The sequence below is a fragment of the Dermacentor variabilis genome, unplaced genomic scaffold (genome assembly GCF_050947875.1).
Source record: "Dermacentor variabilis isolate Ectoservices unplaced genomic scaffold, ASM5094787v1 scaffold_12, whole genome shotgun sequence".
Taxonomy (NCBI): domain Eukaryota; kingdom Metazoa; phylum Arthropoda; class Arachnida; order Ixodida; family Ixodidae; genus Dermacentor; species Dermacentor variabilis.
The window spans coordinates 37,437,348-37,459,177 of record NW_027460280.1 but is presented as its reverse complement, the minus strand read 5'-3'; the positions used below and the strand labels follow the sequence as shown (position 1 = coordinate 37,459,177).

At 42.7% G+C, this 21,830-nt stretch overlaps 1 protein-coding gene across 5 annotated transcripts in view; it reads right to left on the bottom strand.

Moving 5' to 3' along the window:
• The window catches only part of LOC142565928 (coiled-coil domain-containing protein 186-like), a 150,576-nt gene that overhangs the window by 80,484 nt on the left and 48,262 nt on the right, over positions 1-21,830 (bottom strand). For all 5 annotated transcript variants that reach the window (XM_075676547.1, XM_075676545.1, XM_075676550.1 and 2 more), the window contains 2 exons: positions 19,483-19,569; positions 8,954-9,096 (listed from right to left, as the gene is read on the bottom strand). In XM_075676547.1, coding sequence (XP_075532662.1) covers positions 8,954-9,096; positions 19,483-19,569 — 230 coding nt within the window. The remainder of the gene's footprint in view (positions 1-8,953; positions 9,097-19,482; positions 19,570-21,830) is intronic.

Here is a 21,830-nt window from a genome sequence, read left to right as displayed (position 1 = left end):
AATTTTACAGACACGTAAGGTACAGGTACAGTAAAACATTCATGTCACAAATCAAGTGGAGCATATCATATTAAGAGAGCTACAAATGATTACAAGTTACCCTCCTCCCTAGCCATGCTTTTTCTCCTCAAATCGTTCGCCAAGCGACTCGGGCTAAGCTCTGCCCTCACTGGCTCTGCATCATGATGTGATGTCGTGTCGTCTACTTCCGGTATCAGCATGCGAAGCCACTCCAACCTCTCCGTTATTCGCCTGATCGTTGATCCCCAGTGAGAGCTATCTAAGTAGCCTGCATTAAGGGCGTTTTGTTGCAGCGCCATGCATGTCTGGCATTCCGATAAACAAAGGCGTGCTGGGTGTTTTGATGGATAGTCAGAGGCGTAAACTAAAGCCCATTCATACTACTACCACTGTGATGAAGGGGCTTTCGTGTAAACATGAGAGGACTGCACATTGCAGACACCTGGTGGTGCAGAGTTTAACCAGTCAAACTTGCTGTAGCCAAGTGTAAAAAAAATTCACCAATGTTTACGATACTCCATAATGCGATGTGTTTTCATTTCCCAATATATTAACTGGCGTGGATGATCTGTCTCGTGCGGCACATTGTAAATAGAGCTAAGTGTGGTGCATGGATGACATGTGAACGCGATTCACAGCCATCGCTGCAGACAGATCTCCGCTCACGCAGTGCTTTGTTTCCATATCCTTCTCCTCTGCTTTCTACCTCATGGTTCAGTTGCACCCTCCTCCTCCACTTTCTTCCTCGCACTCTCTTCGCAATCACTGTATTTCATCCACTGCTGCACTCTGCATTTGCTCTTCCATCCTTCCCTATGATGGTTTGCTCGGTTAAGCTGAGGGCCGATGCCGATGGAGGCCAATGCTTAACGCAGGAACAGGTACCTAAGAGCTGCGCTCTACCATTTCAAACATCTAAAAATGACAACATGTTCGTGACTATGCTACTGCTGAAAATTAACACAGGCAGCAAAGTAGAATACACTTGGATACTGCTACATTAGCTAGTTAGGAAGGGTTTATCGTGTGGAACACAACTATTTGAGTTCACGACTGAATTGCATTTAAACCAGGACAAAAACCTACAGACTGACTGCATGTTTTTAGATTTTTCAAAAGTCTTTGATCACGTAGCTCACTGCCGACTAATTTCAATAATATTACATAACGAGGGCCTCGAATCCGGCAGCATTGATGCCTCCAGGTAGCATGTGTAGATTTATTGACCAGTTGCCTTCACCCAAAAAGATCACGTTCTCGTGACGCCTGCGGCGAAAAGGAGGTTCCACATCTGCCGCCAAGGTATGTGAGTGATGGCGCTGGCTAACACTCCCAGGGTTCTACTAGGACACATAAATACCAAAGAAAGTGGATGGGGAAACAGCACCGCGGTAGCTTAATTGGTAGAGCATCGCACGCGAAATGCGAAGGTTGTGGGTTCAGTTCCCACCTGCGGCAAGTTGTTTTTTCATCCACTTTAATTTCCATTAATTTATCGTTTCTTTAGCATAACTGCGAGTCGGCCTAGTTGGAACATATTCATATTTATACTTTTTGTGCGCAAACAAACAGGGACGAAGAATAGGGGCAACACAAGGATGAGCGCTTTCTAACAACTGGTTTCATTTTTGAAGAACTACTTACTTAAATACCCACAGAACTTGCGCGATCTAGAGAACAGAGCACGCCTACAGCGCATATGATACCCGCTGATCTGCGCGATCAAGTCAAAAGAGCAACGTCAATATTACAAAAAGAAAAATGCATCAGCCATCCTTCTGTTTCATTGTTAGATAAAGAAAATTCGCTTCTATCATCACATCTTTAACGCATGTTATTGTAAGTGGTTGTTTTTATGCACTTTGCTCTTTTTAGTATGACTGGGTGGCTTTTGTCCACGCCTTCTTTTTATCACAAGTGTTGTATGTAATATTGACGTTGCTCTTTTGACTTGATCGCGCAGATCAGCGGGTATCATATGCGCTGTAGGCGTGCTCTGTTCTCTAGATCGCGCAAGTTCTGTGGGTATTTAAGTAAGTAGTTCTTCAAAAATGAAACCAGTTGTTAGAAAGCGCTCGTCCTTGTGCTGCCCCTATTCTTCGTCCCTGTTTGTTTGCGCACAAAAAGTATAAATATGTATCGTTTCTTTATTTCATTTATTAAGCACAAGTAATTTCCTCTATGTTGTCCTTGGTGTCAGTGTTTGTTGGCTTCTCATGATATGACTAATAAAAATCGGGACCCTCAGTTAACCCCCTCTCTTCTTGTTTATAACTAGAATTTGTTTCATCAGCCCCTCACTACATTTATTTAACCACTATGCTAGAATCAGTTCGATTCGTCTCACAAAATCACAACTACAACACAAGCATAATGCAAATTATAAACTATTTATCAATTCCTTTTTTGAACACTTGTCATGATGCAGCACGTTTATCGCTGTTTCACAAGCACGATCACGGACCAAGGCCATCACCAATAACTCTGCAAGTCTCTCCTTCACCTCACGACGATTTCATAATCATCTTTTTTTCACGTGCATCTATGGTAAAACAGATACCTTTAACTCATCTGCACTTCCACGTGTTATTCACTTGTGGAACGACCTTCCCGATATCATGGTAGCAGAAGCTAACTAAGAAAGATTCCATCACGACATAAACATGCATTTTTTCCAGTCTTTCTTGCTCTGAGGATTTTAGACTTTGTGTAAACTGGATCCTTCATTGTATCATTATTAACAAAGCGTTCTTATGATTTGTATAATTGTATGCTCCTTATAGTATGTAAAATTTTGAAGCTCCCCTTACCCAATGCCCATTCTTAGAGCCTGTAAGGTATTTTGAATAAATGAATAACTTAATAAATTGAATAAAGGGGCAGGTGGAAACTTAGGGGAGGAGTGCCGCTGCGATCGGTAGTGATGCACATTTTTGAAACTTTATAATAAATTACATGCTTTATGCAGAGAGCTTAAATGCATCACCTAATGATCAGAAGGACCTGCCTAGAGACTCAGTACACTAAAACCTAGATAATTTGGATTTCACGAAACCAAAAAAACAAAAAAAAGCCAAAATTAACTGAATGTCAAATTATCGAGGGCATCAAGGAAAGAATAAGCAAATGCATACTACACTACTGCATACTACTAAGTGATAGGTAGGGTAAAGTGCAGTGATCATAGGTTAGTAAGGGCTAAGATTCACCTCAATTTGAAGAGAGAAAGAGCAAAATTGGTCAAGAAGAAACAGGTCAACCTAGAGGCAGTAAGGGTAAAAGCAGACAAATTCAGGCTGGTACTCGCAAACAAATATGCAGCCTTAGAACAAAGAGAGGATGATGATGACATAGAGGTAATGAATGAAACCGGAACGAGGCTGGCTTCAGAGGCAGCAATTGAAGTGGGAGGCAAGGCACCAAGGCAACCAGTAGGCAAGCTCTCCCAAGTAACAAAGGACCTAATAAAGAAACGACAAAAAATGAAAGTGTCCAACTCAAGAGATAACATAGAATTTGCGGAACTGTCAAAACTGATCAACAGGGCGAAAAAAAGTGATATTCGAAACTATAATGTGAGAAAGACTGAAGAAGCCGTAAAAAATGGACGCAGCCTGAAATCAGTGAGAAGGAAACTTGGCATAGGACAAACCAAGATGTATGCACTGAAAGATAAGCAGGGTAATATAATCAGCAATCTCGAAGATATAGTAAAAGCAGCGGAAGAATTCTATACTGACCTGTAGAGTACCCAAAGGAATCAGGATACCTCAATTGCAAACAGTAACGAACAGGACACAGAAACTCCTCCTATAACTAGCGATGAAGTCAGAAGGGCCTTGCAAGACATGAAACGAGGAAGAGCGGCAGGAGAAGATGGAATAACAGTCGATTTAATCAAAGATGGAGGAGACATAATGCTTGGAAAACTGGCGGAGTTTTATACGAAGTGTCTATCGACTGCAAGGGTCCCAGAAAACTGGAAAGATGCAATATTATACTAATCCAAAAAAAGGGAGACGTTAAAGAATTGAAATATTATAGGCTCATTAGCTTACTTCCAGTATTATATAAAATATTCACTGAGATAATTTCCAATAGAATAAGGGCAACACTTCAGTCAACCAAGGGAACAGGCTGGCTTCAGGAAGGGGTACTCTACAATGGATCACATCCATGTCATTAATCAGGTTATCGAGAAATTCGCAGAGTATAATAAGTCTCTCTATATGGCTTTCATAGATTACGAAAAGGCATTTGATTCAGTAGAGATACCAACAGTCATAGAGGCATTACGTAATCAAGGTGTACAGAACGCTTATGTAAACACCTTGGAAAATATCTACGAAGGTTCTGCAGCTAGCTTAATTCTACAAAAGAAAAGCAGGAAGATACCTATAAAGAAAGGGGTCAGACAGGGAGACAGAATCTCTCCAATGCTATTCACTGCGTGCTTGGAAGAAGTATTCAAGCTAAAAAACTGGGAAGGCTTAGGAGTAAGGATCAACGGTGAATATCTCGGCAACCTTCGGTTTGCAGATGACATTGTCCTGTTCAGCAACACTGGGGACGAGCTACAACAAATGACTGAGGACCTTAACAGAGAGAGTGTGAGAGTGTGGTTGAAGATTAATATGCACAAGACAAAGATAATGATGAATAGCCGGGCAAAGGAACAAGAGTTCAGAATCGCCAGTCAGCCTCTAGAGTCTGTGAAGTAGTACGTTTACCTAGGTAAATTAATCACAGGGAACCCTGATCTTGAGAAGGAAATTCACAGAAGAATAAAAATAGGTTGGATCATATATGGCAGACATTGCCAGCTCCTGACTGGAAGCTTACCATTATAATTGAAAAGGAAGGTGTACAATCAGTGCATTTTACCGGTGCTGACATATGGGGCAGAGACTTGGAGACTAACAAAGAAGCTTGAGAACAAGTTAAGGACCGCACAAAGAGCGATGGAACGAAGATCGCTAGGCATGACGTTCAGAGAAAGAAAGAGAGCGGTTTGGATCAGAGAGCAAACGGGTATAGACGATATTTTAATTGACATCATGAGAAAAAAAATGGAGCTGGGCAGGTCATGTAGTGTGCCGGTTAGATAACCGTTGGACAATTAGGGTTACAGAATGGGTACCAAGAGAAAGGAAACGCAATCGAGGAGAACAGAAGACTAGGTGGAGCGATGAAATTAGAAAACTCGCGGGTGCGAGTTGGAATCGGTTGGCACAGGACAGGGGTAACTGGGGATCGCAGGGAGAGGCCTTCGTCCTGCAGTTGACATAGAACAGGCTGATGATGACGATGATACTACACCAACACGCTTTTATTTACTGAATGAATCAGCAAATCCTGTTTCTATTTTGCACAAAAGCAGTGCAGAAGCTGGGATTCTCATCTTGAGACTGATTAGCGCTCACAGCAGCGAAGGCCTCGCGACTTCCTTCACAGCACGTGTCTTCATCTGAGATGCTGTTCACAACCGTGCGCACATTCTGATTATTTTTTCGCCAGGTCGCCACCCACCACAATGCAGACTGTTCTCTTCATCCTCGACAGCTTTGCACTGAGTAAGAACTACTATTTGCTGCAACCACTGCGGACGAAAGTGCGGTCGCTATCGAGGTGATCATGGATGGTGACTATGCAGTGTTGAGGGCACGCGGTCGACATGCACACCAAGTCAAGGCGAAACTACCATTTACCATAACCGCTGCGGACGAAACCGCGGCCGCTATCGCCGTGATCATGTATGACAACTATGCAGTCATGAAGGCATTCGGCCAACGCAGTGCTAGTGCGGCGGTAAATGCAAGACGAAAGGCTTTAAAGGCACAAGTAGGCATCACGCATTCTGGTGTTGCTGTGATTGATGTATGATTTCCACTGATGACTATGGTGATGCAAACTCCGCCACTTTATTTTGGTGAACGCTAACACCGTTTTTGCTCTTTTGCGTTACACATTTGTGGCGCTCTACACTCACTGCGCTCCGAGAATAGTCCGAATCGATGTGTGGCCAAATACGTCCCAATTAAAGACTTTCATTGCAATTAATAATGCATACGCCTCCTGGGACCAGAGGACGAGACTGAATAATCCGATTTTCCAAATTAACGAGAGGTGAATTAATGAGGTTTCAGTGTATGTTTGTAAAAATCTTCAAAATCATTTCAGGGTCCCTTTAAGCCCAGACCACATGTACGCTCGCCAACGTGTACAAGCTTGCGTCTACGCGTCTATGTGTATTGGCGGACGGCGTGCGACAGCTTGTGCGCATCAAAGCATGCGCGAGCGCAGACCTCTGCACCAGTCAGATATGGGCACTCAGGCTGGCTCGCATTGCCATGTGCCTGGAGCCATGTGACCCAGAGGTCAGAGAGCGCGGTTGTCCGAGTGTAACGGCACCCTGCGGCAGCCGTGGAATCTGTGCAGCTACACGCATGGCTGGGGTGGACTATGCGAGCATGCTCTTTCGAAGCGCACATGTGTTCCAGTCCAGCTTTCTCCTGCACCTAATGGATAGTAGCCAAATCCAGACTGTCCATTTTGAAGCCTGAAGTTATGTGTGTCAAGGCGTCTTGGCAGTTGTGAGTGTGCGCTGGTGCACATCCCTTGTTGATGCTAATCGCCATTCCTCACGAGACACAGCAGGCACAGCGGCACCTAGGAGTGAACTAGCACATGCTGACAAGCATAAGTGTGGTCTGGTCTTTTTAGTTTGTACCTCCCACACTCTCAACGACAAGGATAACAGCCAATCGTGAGCAAGGAGCTTGCAATATATATGTTACAGTAGGAGCTGCTGAAGCTGCAGGGTGCGTTTGGCTTGCTTCATTACATTGGCTAAGCACTAGCATCACAGAAAATAGATGTGGATGAGAAGACATCTGCACACAAAGTACTTGGCCACACAGCTTTTCCTCGCGCGATGTCTTTCCCGAGTGCACACAGAAGGCGATGGGTGGACCGTTGTTTCTGCATTCTCACAAACTATTTTAATGCATAGAAATTCAGGCTCCTGCATGTACATGTTCCTCCACAACAGATCTTGTCACATGGTTTCAATCTGACTTCCTGGTGCAGAGTCAAGGCACTACCGAGTCTATGTCATACAGCCCAGCACTGATAAGATGCAATACCAAGTTTCGTATAAAACTACTGATCAGCAAACTGTTGCTGCAACTTGTTTATTCCAGCGTTCTTTTTTTTTAACATCACAGATATAAATACAGTGTAAGTACGCTATCTATGAAAATAGAATGAACAACAACTACACTGAATGTTGGCACGGTCACCGATAATATGACAGTGTCAACCAAACCCACGCATGCTATTGACTAGTGGCTGGCTGCAGTTCATATCAATGCCAATAAAGTTGTGAGCAAACTCCTTGCATAAATAACTTACAGCTTTAAACTTTGGTAGAATGGTGCATTTAGAAGCTTGTATGATGTGCCATAAAACATAAGTACAAAAATGAAATTCCCTTCAGAGTCCCTTTAAGCAGCTGCTTGAGAGAAAAAGCATCGGAGTGTTGTCCAAATGGAAGGTTTCCAGTCAACTCCTAAATTAGTATGTTAAGGAAAATAACTTCTGTTATTATTAGTCCTTTGACAAAAAAAAATAGGGTGCACAGGCTTTCATGTAACACAGTGCAGGAGATAAATTGACAAAAACCTCTCACGTGCTATCACACACACTATCATCACAGCCACAGTCCGCCTTTACTAAATGCACCACTTGACCAGAAATGACTGCAACCCATTAGCGTAAAGAAAAGCTGCCTTGTTGTAAATGGGATTTACTTCAAAGTTCTTTCTGGCTTCCAACAAGTGGGCCAAACAGCAAGATGTTGACTCCTGCAAAATACTTCCTTCAAATGGAGTTTTGGGAACCAAGAAGCAGTGGAAGAATCCCTCTGGATGGTTCTTGCTTACATTAGATGGTCTGAAGATGTCACAACACACTATATATAATGATGGTTGTTGTCTTTCACCTAATAAGTGGACAGTGACTGCCAACAACCTCTCCAATGCTTGCACAACTCTATGTGAACCTAGAAGAATGCAGGGAACCGAGGGGCCTGATTTTTGTTAGCCACAACATTATGAAGCCAAAGAAACCATAGGAGAAATTTGTTGTCGTTTTAATTGAAATGTAGAAATGATAAGGTAAAGAGAAATGAAAGTGACAAAAAAAAAAATGCCTATGGTGCGAGCCGAATGCACAACCTCCGCATTACCAGGCGAACCTAGTTGCATAACATGATTTGCTCTCTTGGCGTGGATACTAAAATCTCAGCTCAGTTAGATTACTCAACATTTAAAACAGATGCACTACACAGCTAATACTTGGCCCCTTTCCATCAAAAAAGTATGTCAGGATGGGTGTAAGCTTACAAAATGAGTGGTACTGGATATTTATGTGGCAAGAGCACAGTGCACAAGTTGGTGCAACTTATTTATGCTGTAGCAGCATGTAATATACAGGAGCCAATAAGAAGCCTGCGTTGATGAGTACTAAGGCAGTTGGAACAACATTGTGGGCACAGATATGGCTTCAGAAAGCCCAACAATTCAGCCAGGTAGATCTTGCTATATGCATTGTGGATTTGCTGTTAAGTTTAAAGGGCCCTGATACTTACTTGTGCATGTGCAGGTAATTATGCATAAATGTCCCCATTCTTTTGCCCACTCAACCTTATTTTTTTTATCAATGGCACATTATGCAAGCAAGTATCAGCGTGTCTTAATCTTAATAATGCACTTTCAATGTTCAAAAGAATTTATTATCATAATTTATTCCAGATATCTGCATAGCTCAAAGGTGTCAAACTTCCATTTACTACAGGGAATTAATGAACCTGGTCTAGTAAAAGACACCTTAGGGCACCACAGCAAATATGAAAATGAGCAAGAAGACTTACCTCTCTAGCTGAAGCTCTACATTCCTCTTTTCATCAAGTTTCCCATTCAGGTCAACAATCTCCTGCTTTAGGGAGTTGAGTTTTTCCTTGAGCTTGCTCAACGTCTGCTCGTATTCGAGGCGTTCCTTCTCTAGGTTGTGTATCTGCATGCAAATGTGTACAAAGTATGGCTTTCATGCTCGTCCACCTTGTCCACTTTTATGCAGACAACATTGTAGTTAGTGGGGCAATAAAAAAATGCGCATATCAGCAAATGTTTGACTCATACTGAAAAATCAAGAAGAGAAAAAAATAACAGTTTTGTTGAAAGCAAAGAACAGTGATAGCCATAGCCAATGCAAATATGGACATACTAATGCATGCCGTGACCTTTGACAACTTCTGAAAAAGAAATTGTACGGTTTATAACTAGAGACAACAATGTGTAATGCGACATTAACTGTAGGCTTTACAAGCCCCAACCAGTACCCATGTTTTAATATGGAGGCAAAAAGTCTCATTTGAAACAATGTGCCCGACACTGGGTAATTTCATAAAGAATTAAAAAAAGCACAACCAAGTGTATTTGCATCCGCAAAGCCCCAAGCCCTGCTTGCATTCTTTTGCATGCCAGGCATTTGAACCCCTGACTTTAGATGTGCAAAACTTAAAACTCTCTACTCCCTAATATCTCAAAAGAAGATTATGAGTGCTAATCCAGCATATTCCATAATAGAGCTTTAGTTACACAAAAAAGCAACATTTAAAAGTATGAGAAAAGTACAAGCTTGAAAAAAGGTAGAGCAATATTTCAAATACTCCATTTAAGGCACGTTTATGAAAGTATAACTTTTCTGAATAGAGTCATGAGAGCGAGGCTAGAAAAGTTTTAAATCTTCCATTGCAAATTGAAGCACAAACAAATGATCGCAACCTCGGCACAACATCAAAACTAAATGCTGGAGTCTTTAGAAAGTGCATAATGAAGCGGAGTAACGTAAGCCAATTTTGCCGATTCATTATTTTTAATATGGCTGCAACTGGCAACAATTGCTATACTGTGGGCGCCACTATAGTGGTCAGTCTGTCAGTGTGGTGTTCCTCGTTAGCCTCTCTAACCTCTAAGAATCACGTTTTGCTTCTTGCTTTCTTTTCTATCTTTTTCTTGTGCCTGCATTATGTTTCTTGCTTTTTCCCCTTCCTTCTTTCATTGCCGCAAATTTTGTTTACAGACTTCTTTTAACACGAAAGTGTTTTATGCCGTGGTCTACAATCAACTTCCTGTAACGGACGTGATGTCGGCAGCGGACACGTAAAATATGAATTCCTGACAGGGATGGTGCCAACAAGTGTAGCTTGGTGTAGGTAGTGTAGGTAAAGCCCCTAGGTATAGGCGGTGTAGGCCTTCTGCTGAGGTGACGATGTAATTTCCACACATGGTTTGTCTTTCACGTCTGATTAGCCTGTGACGCATCGTCCCCTACGGAGTGCAGCTTCAACATGCATCAGCAGTGCTTACACGCTGCCTACTGCTTTGTTTTCGGTGGCACCAACTAAGAAAACTGCTGCACTATGTAAACTCTACAAACTCTGCCACTCGCATCCCTGAAGCTGAGAATGTTGCAACTGAATTGGCTGCCCAAAACACTACGGAGACGAACCAAAATGCTCGTACCTTCGCTGAAGTGACTTGGCAGCAGGACACTGCTCGCCAACAGGTCGCCGTGCACCAAGCAACATGGTCGCCAACCCACAAATCGTGTGCCTTTCGCTGCAGCGGACCGTGAGCTCACAAAGCGATTTACTAACAACACGTCTGGCTTTGCCTGTATGGTTTGCAAACGCTTGTGGTTTATGGCGGATTTGCGCAGTGCTCCGGCGCGTGCAATGCAGTGTCTCTGGCGATGTTTCCCAGTCATGAGTTTTTCAACAACTTTCACTTATGTGGTAACTGTCGAGGATCTCTGTGCAGTGGTAGGGTGCCAGTGATGGCTACTTTCAACTTAATTCTTCACATACAATAAACATGCAACAGGTTCTGTGAAGACATGTTTCACTTTCGTGTTCTACCGATTCCTATGAAATAGGGATCAACCATATTTTTTTTTATCATTTGGGCAACCTTGTGTGCACTGCATTTTTTATTTAGTGCCTGTGAGCGGTGCGTCAACTTGATGGATAAAAAGAAAGACAACTTTTCCAAAGAGGAGCACACTGAACTCATTAACCTAGTGTCAAAATACCAAGATGTCTTAGAAAACAAGAGAAGTGATGTGGTGTCAATTGCCAGAAAGAAAAATAAGTGAGAAGAATTGGTGACCAAGTTCAACAGCGAACACAACATGTGGCCACGGATGTGGGCAGCAACCCAAAAATAGTGGGAAAACTTGAAGGAAAGTGGAGGAAGGGAAATGATGGAGACGTGTGAGAAATATTTTTGACAGGTGAGCAGGTAAGTGACGAGCAGCTGTAGCAACAGCAGTAAGATCAGGCCACGTTCGTCATTGTTGGGACGTAGGGGGAACATCTCGAGAAGCCATGACATGGCGGGCTTCGAAAATCGGTACCTTGCGGTGCACTCCACATTGTTATAGAACTCCATCGGGTTCTGCCGAACCCTCAAAACATTATGCGAGGGTCCCACGTATCTGTATGCATTCTAAAACTAGCTGTCTAGATGATTTAGTTGCCCTAGGTGATTTCGTCTGCGTGGGCACAAAAATTTTCGAACCCAAAAAATGCATCATGGCAGTCAGCCATTTTGCTTGTGATAAGCATCGGCAATGGCACAACACACAAAACTTGTTGTCCTAGCTGATTTCGTTTGCATGGGCACAAATATTTGCGAACTCAAAAAATGTGTCATCGCATTCAGCCCTTTTGCTTGTGATAAGCACGGGCAATGGCACAGGTAGGAGGTAGCTATGAGGCTACCTTTGCAGCCACTCAACTTATTGACACTAAAGTGTGACAAAAGTATGACTTAAGAGGAAGCTTCGTTCTTGAAATGCCTTAAGGGTTGATCAGTGACAAGTTTTAAGTATAAGCTCGGTTTGTAAATATGGCAGTAAAGGTTGTGCTATAGATACTAACAGTGATCTTAACAGTTCATTGTCTTGGAAAAACATACTAGTATTATGCACAAGGACAGAACTGGGCGAAGCACACACCACAAAGAGTGCTAAAGTGAGGTTTTTGGGCTCTGCGTGCTATGTTCTATGTCCAGTTCTGTTCTTGTGTATAATACAATTGAACCTTGCTATAACGAAGTTGAAGGAGGGGCTGGAATTACTTCTTTATGTACGTTACCAGAGTCCTTCCATGTTTTTCTGGTCACGAAACTCCGCCGTCACGCTATGGAGAGGTTCATATGCTGCCCAAAGGTGCCGCGACGCGGCGCCACTGTGCCACAGAGGGCATCGTTCGCGTACCGAAATGCGTGCGCAGTGCTAGGCGAGCTGACTTTTCGGGTACGTTCTGTGCATGTGCTGTGCTATTTTTCGAGTGTTGGGCTGTTTGGTTGAAGTGGTGGGGTGGGACAACGATGCCGAACACGTGTTGCGTGCCTGGGTGCCGTTCCGGCTACAAAGGCACGACCGAAAAGGTGTCGTTGTTCTGTTTACCTAATAACAAGGAGCAGCGCGAGAAATGGAAGCGGGCCATACCGCGGCAGGAAAGTGGCGGTTTTAATTTCGAATCGAAGTATACACGTGTGTGCGCGAAACACTTTGACGCCTCGGACATCGTCACTGCGTACAATTTCAACATCAACGGCGACGACGTGTCCCTGGAGCGTGAGAAGCCGACGCTGAACACATTTGCTTTATGCTTTGTTGCAAACTCAATTTGTGTTATACCAGGATAGAGTAGTTCACAGCAATAGCGCCCTTACCCCGACCATCTATGAAAGGTATAGCATTAGAATTCCTTTAAATGCAAGTGTTAAAACAGAATAATATGCATTGTTTTATTTTCCATTGTCCTTTAGTCTTGGCTAATGATGGGCTACAATTCAATTGCACGTACTTTTAAGTCTATAAGCTGCTATGAGTAAGAAGGTTATTAGCACACTGTTAGCTACATTTGTATTGTGATTTGCTGAGCAAGTTTTGTCTGCACGTTTAAGTAACAGCTGAAGAAGTAGAAAGGTGGTATCTCTAACAAGCCATTTAAAAAAAATTGCTGTATTTGTGATGTGGCTACTTGTGTTCGTTTGAGAGTTCTTTAGCCGTGTGTTATGAAATGCTTATGCTTTACACTTTCTTGTTTATAGAAACAATCGACTATGCATTCTTTACTTATTGCCATTCGTTTGCTGGTGTTTGTTTCCTGCCTCCCAATGCATACCTCTCACGTTTGATCTTATTTCTTTATGCGTATTATATCAGTGTCATGCTTTTAACAAACTTCTTGCATTGTGAATGGTGGACCATTTGTGACCGGACGCCTCCGTGCTATCTGTATTTCGCTCCGCTTATTTTACATGATAAATAAATGATCGTGCTTGTATTTTGTTTTTGCACCAACACGTTTTATTTATTTTCTTAATCGAATTATAAAGTTTTTTTTTCATTTTTCGACCATGATAAGAATATCAGGACCGGTGATTGCAACATTTTAGCATATTGTAAATAGTTGCGAATTAAGAACCAAAATACCTAGTCCCGTCGTTTCTGCGTCGAAACCACGAGCAGTGAAGTGCTGGGCTTACTGACGCTTCTAAACGACTGCTTGCTAAGGCAATTGCCTAATTACAGCTAGTTTCAACTGTGCAGGTCCTAACACTTCAGGTTCGCCTTAATCCGTTGTTAAAAGCCGCACCGAAGGCATTTAGCAGGATGCGTTGTTGGGCAAGTTGGTTCATTGTAATAGGAAACATTGGTTGCGCTTTCTAGACAATCACATGTAAGAAGACAGGACAGGTCTGTCTGTCTGTCCTGTCTTCTTACATGTGATTGTCTAGGAAGACATTTAGTAGCGAAGTTCGTCTTGCATTAATTCTACCTAAATCTTATTCAGAAATGACATCGCTTTGCAAGAAATCTTAAGCGCATGGAGCAGCTCAGTTCCCTTTTCTTTGTCATTAAGTATTCTACGGTAGCAGCCCTTTGCAATAGCAATTTCATTCTTTTGATCTCGTTATAAGATACTGCCCACAGAGTCCTTCTATGCCACAGTTTAACAGAAACTGAACAGCTGTGCTCGGCGAACAATCTGGCGCTATGCGCAACGGAGAATTGGCGCTTACTCCTCTGGTGATAAGTGGGACCACTGGCGTTTTGTTGCGAATGCGCGGTGTTTAATTTAAGGCAAATATTAAAAAGCGGAACCCACCGAAGCGTTGAGGCGAACGGCGATGACGAAGAAATCCGGACCGGGACCGCCCGGCCGTGTACAGCGGACGCACTTCGACGGGGGCGAAATGCAAGACACCCGTTTATTTAAATTTAGGTGCATTTTAAAGGATCCCAGGTGGTCAAAACTAATCCCGAGTCCCCCACTACGGCGTGCCTCATAATCGTATCGCGGTTCTGGCTCTTAAAATTCCAGATCTTTCTTCTTTTTGGTCTGAGACCGCCGCAAGCTCCATGTTATGAGCGGCTTCTTTTTTTTCGGCCCGTGCGCTCATATCATCGCAGAAGACACGCTCAGGCAGTAATTTAATTATATTCAATGTTAAAAATAGTTACGTGAAACTAAAGCGATCGTTGAGGAAGTTGAGAAAGCTAGAATACCGAGGCTGCCCCACACACAACCACAGCGGTAGCGGCGTTCGCATGCCCTCTCATGCACGGTTGCACCTCTAGCGGCGGGCGCTGGCGCTATATGAAACTGAGGCGGCAGTTTCGTGACCAGAAAAAACATGGAAGGACTCTGACGTTACTTTGTTATATCCATTGTTTTCATTTACTGCAATATATGGCCAATGGGGTGCACAAATGTAAACATGGAAATCAGATGTCCTTGCAGCCTGCAGAACTGCTACACAGCCATGCATGCGAAAAAAAAAAAAAAAAAAACTGCGTGTGCAACATGCAACTTAGCACCTGATTCGACAACCTTTAGATAGCTGATTTCTGTTCTATTGTGATGGTCTTTCGCATCTGCTTTGCACTTGGCTCATCGCGGTCGCACAGCATGTGGCACACAACACAGCGCTCCGCTATGTGATGGAACAAGCAAGTGAACTTTGCCACGCCAGCTTGGCCCAGCTGGCTTGTGGCTTCCGAGAATGCATTGATGCCAACGTGATCTCGAAGGCCACACCCAGCTGCCAGCCCGTGCGGCGCGCTGCAGGGAAAGGGAGAACTGAATGCACGGCCTGGGCATGACCACCGATATTGCACTAGGGAGGTCTCTGAGGCCAGGAACAGCTTCAGCTGCTTGCATGGCACGCTGTAGAGAAAGAGAGAAGTTAATACACTAATCTCTTGCACTGCCGCGCAGCAAGAGTGGGAGGTCACTGGAGGAGCACGATAGTGAGCTTGTGTGCAGGTGCGCAGCTGTGCAGCTACATGCGGCAGTGAGTAAGACCAGTGTTGCTCAATGATGTATTTGACGTGGGGACGCGGGAGTTCTCAACTGCTGTGGCGAACGAGTGCAGAACCTTGCATAAAGCGATGTACTGGACGCGCAACGGTCCGGTATTTTTTCGGTTTCAGAGAAGAATTTAGTACGCCATATCCATTGGCAGGACAATTTCACCTTATTAAAATGAGTTTTTAAATAGATTAATCTCTATGGGGATTTGAAGGGGAATTTCATTTACTTTGTTAATACATGATTTCCTTATATCCCGTTTCGTTGTAATGAGGTTCGAGAGTAATGTGTTTTTCCAAGATTATGTATAACCAACTTTTGTGCAGCCCTACTTTACTGTTCAATTTGTGAGGCATACAAGCAGGCCACTTAGCTAGCTCATGCACATAAAGAACGAATGATAAAACAATATGAGCCGTGCAGAGGAGAAAGAAGAATGCAGATATACATATAATCTTGAGTAAGGGCTGCACCCATGTATGCGATGCAACCCCGTCTTGGCAGCCCGAAATTTGGAAAAAGGAAATCCAACCGAGAAGCAATCGCGTTCAGTGCGCTGATGCACCGTCACATTTCACATTGCGATGGGGGCGAAATGCGAAAACACTCTCATACTTAGATTTAGGTGCACGTTAAAGAACTCCAGGTGGCCGAAATTTCCAGAGTCCTCTACTATGGCGTGCCTCATGATCAGAAAGTGTGGTTTTGGCACGTAAAACCTCATTATTAAAAATTTTTTTTTTCTGTTGTCCTTTTTACAGTTTCAAAGGCACTTAAGGCTATAGTAAGAGCACATGCAAAGTGCTCATGGTGCAATTAATAATAATTTTATTTCTGCCTCAAAAAATACGGACAGGGGAGCTGCAGAAAAAGCTGTCCTAAACAGCTTAACTTGGCCGCAGCCCCGAAATACAAAGCAGCAGCGACAGGCAATCTCATTGCAGACATGGCGGCCTCATGTTAAAATATATATATATAACAATATAGCAAGTACATAAGAGAACTAAACAAAATCTTATCTGCACTTACATGTGCACAAACCAAATTACTTCGTCAGAAGCGTGATTACACTTATTTAAGACAATCGTCAAATAACATGCATCAAATAACAGCACGAATGACACAGAATAATGGGCAAAAAAAAATATAGAACAAGGAAAACATCCTATGTTAAGCTTAACTATACCTAAAGATTACTCAGTGGTATATTCTTTTACATACGAATTGCATATGGAATGTATATCTCGTTGGGTACAGGTAAACAAGTTGATATTAGCAGATTCGTACACGCTGAGAAGGGAAGAAAGTGTGTGTTGGAGGCGCTCTTTTCCCCGTATTGATGCGCGCTGTTAGCACCAACCAGTTTTCGGGGTGTCTGAATGGGTAACTCTTTTTATTTTCTTGTAAGTTTGCTAGATGCCGAATGTGACATATTATTTCTTGTTTCTATTTTAAAACGAACGCTGAGCCGATACTGATACAAATAAAAGATTTTGATTATACCACTTTCAAGAAAAAAGCGTTTGGTGGTTGTTCCATAATTTGCATTAAAGACATTTCAAAGAAACTGTTTTTGCAAAATACAAGTTTTCTGTAGACAGAGCGGTGTTGCAGTGCCCCATACCAGCTCGCAATAGTTAATGTGAGAATAAAATAATGAGTTGTAAAGATGCAGTTTAATTGGCTTAGGAAGAATTTATCTAATGCAGCCAATTGCGCCAGTTATTCTAGCTAATTGCTTGACAACTTGGTCCCCATGTGCTGCCCATGACACAGTTGAAGAAAATACTACACCGAGACAATCAAAATGATCAACTATTTCTATTTGTTTGGAGTTAAATATGATACTTTTGTGTGGAGAAACTGGTTTATTTTTTGGCCTGAAGATTACCGCCTTTGGCTTTCTCTTATTAACACGCATATTATTAGATTGGGACCATTTTTCCAGTGAGATCATCGTCATGTTGCATGATTGTATCAGTTCGTGAATGTCATTTCCGGAGAAAAAAACGCCTGTATCATTTGCATATATTATGAATCTGGCATTTGGGATAATGTTTACAATGTCATTAAGGTAAGTGTTGAAAAATAGTGGTCATAATATACTGCATTGTGGGACCCCAGAATAAACAGGTTTTATTTCTGAGTATGCATCATGTATATCAACTGTTTGTTTCCTTTTAGACAAGTAAGATTTTATTAGTTTTGCAGCCTGTCCTCGAATTCCATAGTACCATAGTTTCTCTAGAAGTAATTTATGGTTTACAAGATCAAATGCTTTTCAATTCGCAGCCTCATCGCAGTAACCTCGAGGATCATTCGCATGACACGTATAATTCGTCAGTTCGCATTCCGAACAGTGGCAATCAATAAAAACTTGGCATGTGTTGCTCATGTTGCTATGAATCATGGTGGGTGCAAATGACCTCGAATGACAATTAGATGCTGTAAATTATTGTCTGCTGAACTTCAAATCTGACATGTCTTTTGCAGAAGGCGCTACACTCATAAACTTGCATTTGGTTCTTGCGTTCATCCGGCATGTAGTGGAATGTGAAACTCAGATGGCATTTGATGCTTTTTCCACTGCACAGCCACGGTGCCACAGTGGTTCAGCTGAAGGTACCAGCAGTCTCAAGAATACCACCGACACATTTGGTACTGAGCCACGTGAAATCTTGTGAAAGTGATTGTATCCCCGAAAGTGAGCGCCCCAGAATACCACTCCATGGCTTACGAGACTGCACCTTGACATACCTTTCACGGCAGCGCTATCTCAGAGGCCACGACCGCCCTTACACGCTTCTGCGGGTGACACAAAGGAGCAGATGACACGCGCTGTGATCAACTGCGGCATAGAACTGCGATGCTGAAAGATATGGGACTGGGCTAGCTGGCAACGCATAGTATCAGTCAGTTGGAAGTCGGTGCTTGTTTTTGTCCCCATTGACTTTATTCATGCCAAAGCACCAAATGGTCCATTAAGTAAAAAAGCCAGTGGCATCTATAGCAGTGAAACGGCACCTAGATTCCAACTAGCTGTGACGCCACATCACGAGCGCACCTCGTTGGAGCAAAGCAGGCGAAATTAGGGTGCCTCAATGTACTCCTCACCCGCCACTCCTGTACGGTGCAGTGGGCGAGGAGGACATAAAGGCACACTAGGTGAAACGGTGTCACTGCAATGTGACATCACCGTCGATGTTGAAAGCCTGTCTTATCGGTGTGTTCCTTGATTGACCAAGCTCTCGCCTGCATTTTAACTGCACCTCGGGAAAGCCAAATCAAAACATGCCAAGCATCTCAACGTGCTGGCTTACCTGTGAGAAGTTCATAACTTGATGGACCGCTCCGCGGTGTACAGTTGGACATGAATGCTTTCGCATTCACAACTTAGAAGAAGTGCTTAGGTGTCCTCGGATTTTTTTCTAGGTCGAGTTACTAAGGGAATACTATCACTTTTGCAAGACAGGGCTTCAGGGCATCTGGTGCAATGGGCATTCGGCTGTTGGTTCTGCCTACTGGCTTTCAGCCAATCAGTGTCTGCTGACGGCAACATCACTGAAGCTATACCGATTCACTGAGAATGCATTTCTGTGCTATGAAAGTAGCACAACGCTGCAGCGACGCGATGTTGGCTCAGGCCAAGTGCGCTGGTCTGCCAATAGGGCTACACGATTGTGCTTTCATGCGCATGGCATATTAAGATTGACATAACTGCACTTTATATGTGGTTTGGCGCTGTATTCTGAAAATTTTTTGGGCAGATACATCCAGAAAGAAAGGGGAAAAAAAAAAAACAGACACTTTTACATGACATTTCTGCCACTGAAGCCTGTGTGCAAGGGGTCAGGTGGTGCAAGTTTCAGCAGATGCTCTCCTACAGACACACGGATCCTTCCTCCACGAGACACTCGAGGTTTTTCTGCATAGCTTGATACAGCCACATACAAATAAAATGCTGAAAAAAAATTATAATAAATAAGAAACAAAAAGCAAACTGCCCTTACTTTCATAGTGAGGCTGTTGTTCTCATCAATGCTCATCTTGTGTTTCTTCTTGAGCGATTCCAGTTCCTGCTTCATTACATGGTACACCTGGAAATAAATACTGTATTTCATTAAGAGCAGGTGGTGGCCCAGCTGCAATATTGTTCTGTGTGGTTGACCAGCAGTTGCCTTGCTGGCAACAAAGGAAACAATGCAGTTGCAAAGTGCAAAATTAGCCTTAAAGGCCAAATGAAATAAAAATTTCAGTCGCTCATTCCGAGTGTTCTGAACATGTTCGACAAGCCTATATGCACTTTCTAAATGCAGTCAGCCACAAAAACTGATCAGTGGAGGTGATGATGATGATGATAGGCGGGTACAGAGCATGAGCACATAAGGCCTAGCATATTCTGCCAGGAATACTTTTTATCACGCATGTTCAAAGGAATAGTTCAAAGCAGAAGATGATGCTTAGTATCATATATCTGCATATCCTTTTTAAATGTATGTAAAAATCTATGCAGAATTTGTGGCAGGATTATGTACAATGAGAAAGCTCCAACATAGTTCTTTGGATATGCATGTAAATAAATGAAGCCTATATTTTTGTTAAATCTATGCATATAATGAAGTAAAGACAACATCAGTGTAAACTGCAAGACCTCGTGTTTTCTTTTTTTATGTTGTGCTTGACATGGTTATTCATTCCAACAGAGGCTGAATGGAAGCAAACTAGAAATTACTTATAGGCATGTTAGACAGTTCAGTGAGCTATACTTCTTTCTCCGTTTGTTGATATAACTGGTATGATCACACTGTGTCAATCACACATTTGCTTGTACGGTGCAAATACTCATCTTTGAAAGGGACACTAAAGGCAAATACTCAGTCGACGTGGACTGTTTAAATACCATTCCAGAAACCTCACAACACTTGTTTCGTGCTATGAAAAGACTTAGTCTACAAGAAAATTGCATCTGAAGGGTCCGAATACCTTTTTCGAAATTCACATCTCCCACCACCCAACCGGGGTAGTGGTGACATTGCATATGCCATCACCACCCTTTGCTGCCGTCGGTGAGTAAAACAGTGACCTACAGAAGGTGGTACTGAGCCAAGACAGAGCAGTGGATTTCCGCAGCAGGTGCGTTTGGTCAAGTGGTGTAGACCGTTTGGGCATCCCGCGACATCGCATGGAAGTTGAATTCTTTGCTACTTGCAGTTTGTGTGTCGCGAGCCAGCAAAACCAGCGCAGCACTACACGATAATGAAACTACTGAAACGTGAAAGCATGGGCAGCGCGAAGTCGAGCGAAAACAAAACATTTCGAATGTCCGCATCGTTGTCAAGGGTAATTGCAATAAATTATTTTTTCTGAAAATGAAATAGAACTGGACAAGTAGCATTTTATTTCATCTTACAATACACGCATGTTTTCTGCAACGAGAAGTTGAGTACTAGTGACAGAATTTAACTCAGGAGTGCTTTCGTCATCAGGCAAGTGCTTGAATGTCCCGGGGGAGTCTCTAATCATGTCCTGCATTTACCTCAATTTCTCTATTATTAAGGCTCTGTTCCTGATAATATTGAAGCCTTGGAGATTCTCGAGCACTAATCTATCACTTTAGCTTGACTTAGCATTTACCTTTAGTGTTCCTTGAAGCCTGCTAGAACATAGCACAGACAACACGTATGGTCACAATAAAGTCAAACAAGCTATTAACTGCATGAAACATAGCACCTTCTTTGAAGATACTCTGTTCCCTCATCTGATCACCTGATGTGCTCACAGCACATACATTGACAGCAATGATAATCTTAGTAAAAGTTTAATGCAAACACAGCAGTAGCCTTAGGTATGCTACATTATTTGTAGCAGTTCAAATTTGCAAGGGCACCGAGCATGTGTGCAACACACTTTTAACAAACACAATGACCTGGATTGTTTGATCCAGCCTGAACATGTACTAGAGTATTTTTAGTGTTTTACTGTAGCTGTTTTTCTTCAGCATCAAAATGATAGGCTTTTTCAGTTAATTTGTAAAATTCTTACATGTACTGTCAAAACCAAATTTTATATCTACTACACTACTCAGACATATTCTCATATAAGTGTTTTGCTGAGCTAAGTATATCAATTGGTTTTTACCAGCATGTAAACACAAGAACATGGTCAAACAACATATGTGGTATTGGACCCACAACTAAGTTTATTGTGATGGGAACATCACTTCTTGAGGGAGGCACCAAAACACTGAAACAATAAAAATAGAGAAAATGATACTTTGCATGACATGCACATGACTTATAATGTGCATCATGTGTTATCAGCAGGTCTGAACCAGAACTGAAAAGAAAATGTTCAAACA